At 40.9% G+C, this 13,403-nt stretch overlaps 1 protein-coding gene across 1 annotated transcript in view; it reads left to right on the plus strand.

Annotated features, from left to right (window-relative positions):
• Positions 1 to 13,403, plus strand: part of LOC124799303 (ran-binding protein 9) — a 226,517-nt gene that overhangs the window by 160,296 nt on the left and 52,818 nt on the right. The window contains exon 2 of the mRNA XM_047262890.1: positions 9,595 to 9,759. Within this exon, the coding sequence (XP_047118846.1) occupies positions 9,595 to 9,759 (165 nt within the window). The remainder of the gene's footprint in view (positions 1 to 9,594; positions 9,760 to 13,403) is intronic.

Below are 13,403 nucleotides of genomic sequence, written 5' to 3' on the forward strand. Positions count from 1 at the left end.
ATCCACATGAGTACGAAAAGTATTCCGTTAAATTTCGATTATACGATAAATCACATAAATTTAAAGGCTGTGAGTTCAACAACATACCTAGAAATTACAATCACTAACGGCTGACAGTGGAACGATCAGCAGGCTAACGTTGTGGGGGAAGGCATACCAAAGACTGTATTTTATTGACACAACACTTGTAAGATGGAACATTTCTACTGAAGAGACTGCCTACACTACATTTGTCCGTGCTCTGGTTGAGTATTGCTATGCGGTATGGGACCCTTACTAGATGGGACTGACGGAGAAGATCGAAAAAGTCCAAATGAAGGGCAGCTCGTTTTGTATTAGCGCGGAATAGGGGAGAGTGTGCCACAGATATGATAAGCGAGTTGGGACGGCAATCATTAAAACAAAGGCTTTTCTCGGTGCGGCGAGATATTTTCACCTAGTTTCAATCACCAACTTTCTCCTGTGAATGCGAAAATATTTTACTGTCACGGACCTACGTATGGAGAAATGATCATCGCAGTAAAATAAATCAGAACCTACACAGAAATATTTAAGTGTCCATTTTTCATGCGGACTGTTAGAGCGGAACAATAGAGAAATAGTCTGAAGGTAGTAGGGTACAAAGAACCCTCTGCCAGGCAGTTAAGTGTGAATTGCAGCATAGTCATGTAGATGTATGTTGTAGTACGCTACTATACTTTTCCGGAAGAGGCTTAGGGAACTGTGAGCTAAGAAAAAGTGCATGGATAACCTGGTAGCCTCTTCAGGTATCCTCCATTCGTTCTCGGATAATGAGTGCATCATGTAATACGTCGAAAAGTAATAACGTGATGACTGAGTATAAGTATACTGTTTTTCAAAACAAGAAAACTATCACTTTGATTTTTCACCCAGTTGCTCGCAGTATTTGAAAACCAATTGTTTCGGTTCAGTAAGGTGAGTTGTTAAACGGCTACGTGATAATAACACAGACTTGATAATTTATTCGTTCGATCATTCATTATGTTCCGTGCAGTCCAGTGTCAAAGAAAATAATTAGAATAAGTAACTATACTATAGAGAAGTTACTAGTAGATCTGCTGAGTGTTACCAAGGCTGCTGTATCATTAATCATAGTTCACGTACAACAATTTAATCAATCTACGTTTTCATAAAACAGCTGCAGATTTATTACTCATCGAATTAAAAAACGGATGCTTTGAAGAAAGGAAATCTTCCTACGCTTTGCACATCGTAGCTACTGTTGATATAGAAGTTTAGTCAGTGCATATTTCAGGCGTAGGAAGATGTATTAGAATCCGTAAGTCTAATCTAATGTAACTCACAGTTCATTAACTGAAGTCCTTTCGTATTTGTTTAATGATCCATTCACACGATTTCCTTTAATGTGCCAATTTGTGACCTTGCCCTTGGTTCACTGAAACTACACTATGTTTATGGCATTCCTTGCCATCTCCCTTGTCATGTATTGGTTCTATTCATGCAATAGGCTTCTTATTCTGTGGTATTCGGAGTACTTGCGACAAAAGTGCCTCTCTGCATGACCACCAAGGTTGCTGCTTCTCCACTGTTCCTTTCGTCAGGTCTGTGTTCTGCACTTCAATCCTCAAAATATTTTCTTCTCGTGAGCCTATTAGAATAACATCACAGAGGCTCTCATTCCTTTCTGTTTGTTGCTCAAAATCTTTGTCCCTTGCTTCTTTATTTGCATAAGATGCTCTATCACTTCTTATTTCTTCACTGTTCTGTCAGATTCTGCCTGGATTCCTACTGATACCTCTGGTGTCACACTTGCCATTGTAAACCATTTCTCTCGGCTGCCTAATGTCAATTCCATGGGACTCTGCTCATCTCTCCATGGCTCTCTCCTAATATGTCATTTTGGTTCGAGTTTTCTCTTTAACCATACTGGGCTGCCCCTGACTGATAGCATCTTCATTGCATAATCTATGATCGCTATTTGATGGTCTTGCATGCTCGACAAGTGTTTCGAAGCAGAGCCAGCTGAGCTTTCTATAGCAACAGCCAATGGACAATATGCTAGTGGAAGGACAGAAACCTCTCTTCACTTGGTACCACGGAAGTGTTGGAGCACGTGCCTAAATCCCTAAATGAACATAGCCTGGAGCGTATAAGTACTCAGCCATTTGTGTACTAAAATACCTCACCCTACACCACACGCCTGTGACACCCAGAACAACATCCTAGAATGTAGTATGGGGTCTGCTGTTCAACCATGGGATGGGGCAGCCTGCCCTGAGTCATGAGCGCAGCTGCCGCCAGAGCAGAGAGCCACCTGCTTACTGGAGGGAGGTCACGACCACCTCCACGTGTCATCAGCTGCATTGCCACACATTAATCACAGTCGGAGACGTTGCTGACAGTAGCAACCGAGTGATACCGTGCATAGCCCCACTCTTTGCACTGTCAGCAGTGCCATGTTTCTATTGCTTTGCGTGAGAGGCAACTGGTCCCCTCCACCAAGATGTTGGTGATGTACTATGACCTGTGACTGAAATAAGCAAGTTAATTAAACAAATCTATTGTCATCCTGATGTCTCATTTCGTTCTCCATGGGTAATAGGCCATGGGCCGTCTACACTGGTCTCAGATCATTGACATCACCTTCTTAGAGCAACATCAGAACATACAGCGTGTGGTATGGCGAGCCCAAAAAATTTTGATTGTATTTTGGTCACGGAGAAAGGTTTGACAGCCATGCATTTAATAAAGTAGATTTTATTGCAAGAGAGAATCAGCGGATTTGTCTAGTTTTAGAGGTAATGGTAGTCATGAGTGGTTAGTCCCTGTTAGATGTAAATGTTACCTTGAGGACCACGTAGCGCCATGTACGGAACCAGTTCCAGTTAAATGTTATTCATGCAATCGTTAGGGGCATATGGCTAGGCAATGCCATGAAGGGCGAAGTGATACTTTGGGCTGGATCTTTAAGATGAAATACAGATTTGTGCTAGTTAGAGCATATGCAGATCCTGAAATAGCACTAGAAAGAACCTTGTATATATTCTTCAATAAATAATCATGTAAGTTCGACAATTTAAACTGTATCCCTGACATGCCTCCTGTACATAAGACTTACGTTCTAAAATTCTGTATGTTATGAGATGAATAAAACACATTTCACATTTCATTTCTTCGTCTCCCATTGAGTGAAAAAATACGACCTCGAGAAAGACGCTGTTCTTTTCATGACCACAGTGAAATTTCTAACATGTTGATATTCAGTGAATGCGTAAGGTCCGGCCGTATTGTGTGAACAACACGGAAGTGAGATGAGCTTTCTCACTTGTTTACCGGCTGCTAGATTAATAAGTACTGGCGGAGCTGTCAATTGTAACCTACCGGTGAATCATACAGCACTCGGTCTTGTCTCTTGTCTCCGTCATTTTCAAGCCCTAGGAGACACCTTAAATGCGCCTCAGAAACTACTACTGTCGGCTGTTGGATAATCTGTTTCCTTGCCTCCTTACCTCAACACCACCCCCCCCCCCTCCCCCGTTACACACACACAATAACATTATCTCTGGCAATTAGTGTGCATGTGGCTTCCGTTTGCTGCTTGATGTAGCTGCAAGTTGCTTGAAGTAAAAAAAGAATCGATTAGATGTTGCTAAGAATTGAAGATCAAATTTTCTTTGTTAGTGTTCAGTTTTAGAAATTAGTGGAAAATGGAATGACTGTTTTATACTTAAACAGTTTCCTTCCTGCCTCCATCATAAGTTTGATTAAACTGCTCCCAACCCAAAGGTTTGAGCACACCCCATTCTTTGCTAGACGTGGTCCCGTTAATGAGTTCTTATGCCTTCGCCTTCCTTCGATTGACCAGCCAATTATGTGTCGAAACAAGGACTATTCGACATTTTTCACAGATAAGAATCATATTGCCCGAAGTGAAAGAATCAACAAGTGGTGGAAAGAAATCGTAGGACCAAATTAAAATTGAATCCATGGTATTTGGCTGGCTTCGTGTATTGTCTGGGTAGCTCAGTCGGTTGGGGGATTGAACGCAAAAGGCAAAGTTTTGTGTTCAAGTCCTGGTCGGGCACATAGCTTTAATCATTAATCTGTCAGGAAGTTTAATAAAACAGTACACTCCGCTGCAGAGCGAAAAATTAGTTTTGGATGCGTTGCTTCTGCCGCTGCGATCCTGCTTTGCGTCCCGCTATTCCGGTGATCTTACGCGCCCGCTCTCTCTCTCTCCCTCTCCCTCTCCCTCTCCCTCTCCCTCTCCCCCTCCCCCTCCCCCTCCCCAGTCTCTTTGAAGAGGAGAGGCGAAGGATGAAGAACCTAGAGAAGTGCGCAGTTGCCCGTAACACGCGCGCTGGGCTGCGTGAGTCATCGCCTTCCTGCAGACAAGTATTTTCCGACAGGGCTCTCTGCCCAGAATCACGGCTGCCGGACGGAAGCTGTTCAGATGCTCAGATAGCCAGAATCGCGCTTATCTTGGCCCAGTTGTCAAGTTGCTGTATTTTATCAAGCAGTGTGTGCACTTCTGGAAGCGTGACCCCGGCCTAATATACATGACCTTCAATAGCTGCTGCTTCGGCTTGTGATGGTTTCCCTAACCTAAGTGTTCAAGCAGTTCTCATACTCCATGGATGCTAGCTGCTCCTAACTCCAATGAAAACGCGCAAAAAAGATAAAAATAAGAAACAAATAATCAGAAAAGCAGTTTCCTTGTCGATTAACAGAACACTGCCTCTGTAGTGTACGGTTAGTGTTTTAGACGATAAACTCTTAAAGTGATGGTTAGGTTCCTGATAGGTGCAGGGATTTATTTCTGACAATCAAGTTGACATTTCCCTTTCGCAGAGCGTATTGTGGGTGAACGAGATGAAGAGTAATGTAATTAATGTAATAACAATATAATAAAGGCAGGTGCACTGCACAGTCGAGCAATTAGCCAACTTGCACACACACACACACACACACACACACACACACACACACATGTATGAATTTGCCCCAAATGTAAATTAAAAGTAATTCCAGTCACTCGGTTCCGACGAAGATTTTTGGGAGGTTTGTCTTGCCTGTGAGACAAATGGCAGTAATTGAAACACTGTCCTAAATGTTCCCAATTGGGACCCATCTGCCCCATTAACGGCTTGCCTCGTATTTGGCAAAAATCATCGGGTTTTCAATGGGTCATATATCGAACAGCCAGTTCTTCCCTTCAATGTAGAATATGAAACACATTAAAAAATAAATGAATGAATAAAATGTAATCAGTAGCCTGTGAGGCGTCATTGTTTAACATTATTGCGTTTGATCATCGGAGAAGGCTTTCCTACTAATTTTGTCATCCTGAAGACGTAGTTTCTACCCTACATTGTGAGGAGGTTAGAGCTTACAAGAAAGCTGGCTAATAATGAAATGTGATTTATTCATCTGAGCACATTCCATTTCCGCGCGCGCGATTATATATATATATATATATATATATATATATATATATATATATATAAACTTCCTTTGTTTGGCTACACATATATTGCTCATTATTTTCTTTTGCGTTGCTTGTGCGGTAGGGAAACCCTCTGCAGGCAAAGAGAGTATGACACCTGTGCGCTGCAGAAAGTCTTCTGAATTTCCCAGTGCCATTCACGTCGTTGTTAATAACAGAAATCTTCTGTATCACAGTTAATACATGTAAAATTATTTTCCAGATTGAAATATGGATCAAATAGTTGCTCCTTCGACAACTCTTGTCCATGTCGTCAAGAATAATATCAGGTGTAGAAGTATTAAATCGGCATTTGTTTGCAATAATTAAACGTCTGCTGTTTGAAACTGATAAACAATATCTTATTCAATATTCAAAATAATGTCCATTTCTCTTCCCCCCCCCCCCCCCCTTGGCAGGCTATGAATGCCGCGCTTGCGCTTTAAAAGAAAAAATCTTGTTTTGAAGTGAACCAGTTAGTGAGCCATTTTCGTATATTTTCATCCGAATTGAAGCGTTTTTCAGCGAGAGCGTGCCCCAGTGATACAAATACGTGATGATCGGACGGAGCCAAGCCTGGGAATAAGCCACATGACCTAGCATTTCCCAACTGAACCCCTCGATCGTTTCCCTGACCCGTTTTGCTGTGCGTGATCGGCCGTTATCATGGAGCAATATGACTTTGTGCTGTTTTTTTTTTCATATTCCAGTCGTTTTTCACGTAATGTTCGATTTAAATCGATCATTTGCTGTCGGTAGCGATCAGTGTTAACGGTTTCACCAGGTTTTAGCAGCTCATAATAGATGACACCCTTCTGATTTACGAGGATTCTCAAAATACATCCATTTTTCATCACCTGTCATTGTTTGATGGAGAAACGACTTTCTTTTGCATCTGGCGAGCAGCGTTTCACAAGTGGTCTTTCGATTCGCTTGCTGTCTTTCATTCAATTCATGCGGAACCCATTTTCTGCACCTTCCCATAGCTTTCAACCTAAGAGTAACTGCTTTCTGCGTCGCATTCAGTTGTTCAACGAGTTTCCGTTGAGTTTGAGTATCATCTTCATCCTGTTAGGCCTGCAGTTCGTTATCTTCGAACGTTTTCGGTGGTTTCCCACGCTCATCGTTTCTCATGTCAAAATCACCACTTTTGAATTTCATAAACTACTCAAAACACCGTGTTTTTCCAAGAGCATATTCGCCGAAAGCTTCGGGTTTGAAACAGATGACGATGTTCAGAACTTGGGTTACTGTGTTGACATTCGTCGTCAGCCATTGCAGAAAGCAGATTTCGCTGCAGACGCGGTCTCACTGATGGCTAGCACCATCTATAGGGAAATTCCGCTTTCATATATCTACACTTGGTACACACTAAATCCTTACCATCTTTCCTTTTTAGACAAATTGAATTGCACACAACCAATGTGATAATCATCCCTCAGATATACTTTAGGACTTTTGGGGGCCAGTGCTACACAACTTCCCTGGAACCACAATACAGTGGTTCTTGTTTTATGGACAAAGACCTCATCCAGTTGCAGCCTAAAAGTTCTGATTCTTAACTGTTTTCACAGTGTGGGATGCAACTTGCTATCTAAAATGTTTCCAAAAACTTCATTCATTTGGACATCAACGATAATGATGGTCTTTGCATAAACGAGGAACCAACTGCTATCCAAGCCATCATAAAAATGCTTCCAAATTTCATAATTGTTATACCTCATTCGGAGAGCACTGTTAACTATGTTCTCGTTAACTATGTTCTCATCAGTTTATCATGCACCTAACTGAGCACCACATCATGTGAAGGAGCACACCATGAAGCATCCTCCTCAGCCCCACAAATCAATGTTGGCATGCCCCACAATATGGCCTGGGGATCGGAAAACAACTATGCTACAGCACAACTTTCACTAATTGGACTCAGTACCCGAGCTACAATGAAACTCTTATACAATAGCTGGTGAAGATACCTGATGATTCATTTGTATAGTAAAAGTTAGAATTCAGAGGTCCCTAACTGTAAACTAGTTGGTGTACCAGAGCAGTGGTTCTGTTTAATGCTTGTCTGACAGTCTCATTTCACATTTACATTCATAATAGTGGATGTGGGCTCAAGTACTTTGTGTAAAATCTCTGATGGAAGCCTGATCTTGACAGGCAATAAGTGAACACCTTGTTATTATGTACACAGTTATTTCTATTGACACATTTTGATATAAAATTAGTAGAAGGTACGTTGACACATTCTACCTATATTTCAGTACTCTCAGGTCACTGGTGCCACATTAAATGTTGTGGGTGCAATAGAGGGTCTGAAAATTTTTGACCATTTGGAAGAAACTGTTGTGGCTAAGTGGGCAAGTGCAAGACAGCAAATCCCAAGGTTTGGGGCTCAGCTCCCAGTCAGTCTTCGGAATTTTTCCTGTCTTTTATCACTTATTTCACATTTGTGCTTTTCATGTGGTAGGTTGCAGCAGCCAACAATTAAATCTTTTATGTGAGCTCTTTAATTCTCTATGGATCATGTCTAGAGGAGCTGGACATCATAGAGGGAAGGTGAGGTTAAGAACACAGATACAAAGTTCGAAGTAATACATTGGTGTGTTACATTTTGACATTTTGTTCATTGGTCTCTTGGAAAATAGTAGCCTTAGATTTGAGTGACAGTCTTCTGATTTTGCTAACCACCCCAGTACTTGACTGCAACTGCTTGGGAAAGCCTTGAGAAACTCAAATGATTCTGGCAGAATCAGGTAAAAGAAGTCTGTATTCTCCACAGATGCGGTTTTTTTTCATAGTTTCCAGTACATTTCGGTGTTTGCCATTTTTGGACTGAACGATCACAAATCTTGTATCATAGATTATGAATGTAGTGATTCAGATCAGTTGGTCAGTGGAAAAAAGTGTTCTATATTTGGTCATGAATTCTTGCACCAGATTGCTACATGGATGGAATCATTTATGTAGAATTTGTGGAGTAATACGACAGTAATTGGGGAGACATGTAAATTGGGCAATAATGGTGGAAAAGATAGGAGTTCTTGCCAGACATATGCTTAAGGAATACAATGAAAGTAGAAAACTAAAAAGGTCCTACAACCAGTGTTATCCTGAAGCATTTTATGATCTAAGTTAAATAATGTGCTAATTTTATCAGGAGAATTGTGAATACTACAACAGTCGTGTGTTTCTTGTGAACAGTATGTGACAAATCTGTTTCATGAGTTTTTTCTCATTTTCATTAAAAATTTAAATTCTAACTGACTTGTGACGCTACTTGTCCCAGCTGTAAAATAAAATGCATGATTTCTAATGAATGGAAATAATACCCCTTTGCCTCTATAAGAAGCATCTCTTGCACAGAATGTATTTTTTTGTCATGAAGGTGTTTCCTTGCAGAAGAATGTTAACTCATTAGCATATGATGATTCATAAACGGTACAAACAAATTTTTGCTGTAGAACCAATAAAATCGTGACCAGTAATTTTTGAAATATAATTATTATATGAAATGCTTTCCCCATATGATAATTTTTAACAGAGGAATTAAATATTCATACATTAAGGGACAAAATGTATAGCCAACTTTGTTTATGTATCCCATGAAGTTTCGTTGTAAGCTTATTTAACATGAGAAAAGGGGCTGATTCTAATGTGTTTATCAAGTGGATATCATTAGTAATAACAAAACTAAAATAGGTCATTATTGCTCATATTACTTTGTACTACTGTTTGGTATGGGAAGTGGTGATTTGGAACTTCTGGAGTTGTGACTTGGTTTTCACCTCATTGGAAATTTATTAGAGTAAATGCAAAAAACACTACATTATAGAATGCACCACATATGCAAAAAAATAACGATATGCCTCATCAAGAAAATGCATGGCAGCATAAAGAGAAAAATGCCATTACATCAAGTTAACAAAGACACTTACATTCATGATTTATGAGGATTTTTTTACGTTTGCACATGAATGCAAAATTCTATATGTATAATTCTTTTTGGATTCTAATAGAAAATTGTATCAGTAAAATTCCTCTCCAGAAGCTCCAAGTCTCTACAGCTGTGTTCACTATTCCGTAAAAATAACTGTCTTATTGTCTGGCTTGCTTTTCATTTCCAGGTCATGGGAAAACACACAAAGATGCTGCAAGCGTACGGGCCACTCACCCTATACCTGCAGCCTGTGGTCTGTACTATTTTGAAGTGAAAATTGTTAGTAAAGGCAGAGATGGATACATGGGGATTGGATTATCTGCACAGGGTGTAAATATGAACAGGCTTCCAGGTAACAATTTGTTTCGCATAAACCAAGCAACTTAATTAGGATTGTGAATAATTTGCATTATTTGTTCTAAAAATTGTTGTAAAATTTACTGCCGATAAGCATTTCATCTTATTTACTAACATGTTTAAGAAGTGAATAGCCCATATTAAGAGAGAGAGAAAATTTGTTATTGTACTTGTTATTAGTCACATTTCCAATCGTGTTAGGGTCCTTCAAAAAGAAATAAAAACTGTTTAATGAATTATAATGCCATTGCTACTAGGAGGAGGTATGATCTCCTTCAGCACACGGAGCCCCCAAAAATGGCCACTAGAAGAGCAATAGAGCACACCTATATGCCAGCAGACCAAGCATGTGCGTGCATCAGCATCCACTGCACTCAGTCATGCTGAAAACAGAGAAATGTAGGTTTTGAAAGAAGAGAAATGTGGTGTAGTGCTGTTTCTGTACAACCGAAGGAGTGCAAGGAATGGAAATTCAACAAAGTGTGGCACAAGTGTATGAAGAGCACTGCAAGTCCAGTGCAATTCAGATGTGCAGTCTGACATTTGGGACAATGGCTCCCACCATAACTCAAAGGTCGTCAGTAATGAGGACATCCACATGTTGCACATTGGTATCAGCAATGCAGTGTGTCATTCAAGATCGTGTGGTGTTGGCCGATGACATCCATCCTTCCTTGCATCGCTGGTGACTTGCCTTGATCCTTGCAACAGACATGCAGTGCTCTTCACACATTTGTGCCATTCTTTGATGAATATTCATTCCTCTCACTTCTTCTGCTGTTAGGGGAAACTTACTACGTCCATTTGTTCTTCTGTGTTCAGCACTACTGAGTGCAGTGGACAGGCGACTCGTACACATTCTTGCTCTGTCATCACATGGGTGTGCATGCGTGCTTGTCCCTTTAGAGGTGAGTTTGAGGCCTCAGTGCAGTTATAGTAAACACACTGTCTTGTGTAGTCCATGGGATTGCAATCCATTCAGAGGTTTTCATTTTACAGCCATTGGCTTGTTTCTTTTTGAATGACCGTGACTGATGGAAATAAAATGAGGATGTATGCTAAACCAAGTACTCTTTACCCTTAACTCATTGGCCATTATCCATGACATGTGATCTATGAACAGCAACAGTGTGGAAATTAGATATCCTTTTGACATAAGACAGGTAAAGGTAGGGGGGAAGGGGAGAACACATTTGAGCAATTTGCTTTGACTGTGAACACTCAAAGAATCACAGTCCTATCATGATTTGCCCCTGCAGGTACTCTACTAGACCATGATGTTCAAGCCTGATTTCAATCAAGTAGATACCTGACCCTATTTTGAAAGTATTCTCTTGGCACTTCTCGCATGGATATATAAAACAGAACCCAAGTTTTCCACACATCCTATGAATGTCTCTTTCACTGCGTCCTCCAAATAAACACAAAACTTGAGAGTGCAAGACAATAGCCTCAACGTGGGTATGGCTGTGAAAAATGGTCTCTTTATTGCCATCGTGTGAAGATATTGGAGCGCTTTCACCAAGATACTTGGGATGCTGTGGCAGGACATCAAAAGCTTTGGCACTCTGACATCGTGGGTGGACCTGATCTTTTTGATCAAGATGATAGATTATGGGAAGCAGAAGCTCAACAATGGCAGAAACTATGTAAAGCCAAACAGTATTCCCTCACCAGTTCAATGAAACATGTCAGTGCATATTTTATGCAATAATTGGTCTACTAAGCCACCAGCAACACCTGCATAAAAGCAGTATGCATAAACTGCAATGAACAAATACACTGCCTGACAAAAACATGAAGCATCAAAAAGGGGAGGAAGAAATGAAATGAGACTTTGATCACATAATCAAGTCAAATTTACAAAAACTCGACATCACGAATCTACTCACTAGTATGATGGTGCATCCCCTCTGACCCGGATGCATGCACTGATTCAATTGTGAAGATTGTCATAAAGCCATTGTATCATCTCCTGATGCAAGCTGACCTACAACTGTTGTAACTGATCCTTGCTATCCTGGATACAGGCACATAGACGAAGTTGATACCCAATCTGGTCCCATAAGTTCTATTGGGGACAGATCTGGAGATCTTGCTGGCCACGGTGATGCCTCAACATCACACAGACAGTCCGTTAAAAGGCATATCTTGTGTTGATGAGCATTGTCTGTTAAAAAAATGGCACAATGATACTGTGGCATCAGAGAGAGAAATTGAGGGTGCAGGATGTTCTTGACATACCGATTTGCCATCACAAGTTCCAACAGTCACTATCAGCCATGGCCTACAGTTGTGTATGGTGGCTGCCCTCATCACAACGCCAGGAGTAACACTAATGTATCTCTTCAAAACGACGGAAGAACGGATCCTTTCTCCAGGTTACTGCAATACTCACCACTGACTGCCATCTGGGTTAGTGCAGAACCATGATTCATCACTGAACACAATACCATATCATCCATCAGCAAGCCACACTTTCAGGTCATGATACCACACCAAAAACAGCCATTGACGTTCCGGTGTTAACAGCAACTTATGCATGGGATGGTAATTCCCTAATCTGGCCACTGCTAGTTGCCAACTGCTGTACGGGATGACACAAAATGTTGCATGGAGTGCGTTACTTGTACTCAGATAGCTGGCTCAAATTTGAGGGGGTTACGAAGTGCTTGTTGCACAATAAGGTGATACTACTTTGTGGTAGTCAAAAACGGTTAACTGGAAACTTGGTGATATGTATACTTGCCCTCACATTCCCATGCAGTCCAACATCAGCCCACTGTCACATCCTAATGCCCCACCAATCTGGATATCTCATGATTCAACCAACTGGCCGAATGGAGACCCACAATGAGGCCCTTTCAAACTGTCAGGGGTTATGATGCTGTCTGTCCTGAGTACATAGCGATGCTGTCTGTCGTCAGTACACAGCATCTACATGTCCTTCCAGTGATCACTCAACATCCAGTGCTGTTTGTGCCCCTTATATACACTTCCAACTTCCAGGACTGGTAACAACACTGAAGCGAACACCACTAATGCACTTTGCTGGCTGTAGAATTGCAGCTCTGATTTGCATACCCACCAATGGTGTGTATGTATAAGAAGTTACGCTGACATTCGACCATATCTTCTTGGTGCTTTACTTTTGTTGTCAGGCTGTATATGTACTCAGAAATACGCAGTTGCTGATAAAGTCGCATTCATTAGATCTTGTTGACAATAAATTCCACGTGTGTGTGATGTTGGTGAAACAGTGTTAGACTTGGAGCCAACATTTCTAATAGTGTTAAAGGAGGATATTTGAGTCACCTAGGTTTAGCTGCCAAGGGAGAAAGATAGAGTGTAAAATTCCCACATGCAATAAGCTGTTTTATTTGTATGACACAACACTTACTTTGCGGGCACAGATGTTGTGACCCATCAATTCCTTCCAAGAAGATGGTGAAAACCTACCTGTGAGGTCTCCAAGCCAGTATTTCTTGTGTGGTGATCCTCTATTTAAACACACACACACACACACACACACACACACACACACACACACACACACACACACACACCAAATTTTTGTTGCTGGTTTTTATGTTAGAACTCGTCTATGATGGAAGAGTTGTTAAGAAGAGACCTTGTAAA

The sequence above is a fragment of the Schistocerca piceifrons genome, chromosome 5, assembly GCF_021461385.2.
Source record: "Schistocerca piceifrons isolate TAMUIC-IGC-003096 chromosome 5, iqSchPice1.1, whole genome shotgun sequence".
Taxonomy (NCBI): Eukaryota; Metazoa; Arthropoda; class Insecta; order Orthoptera; family Acrididae; genus Schistocerca; species Schistocerca piceifrons.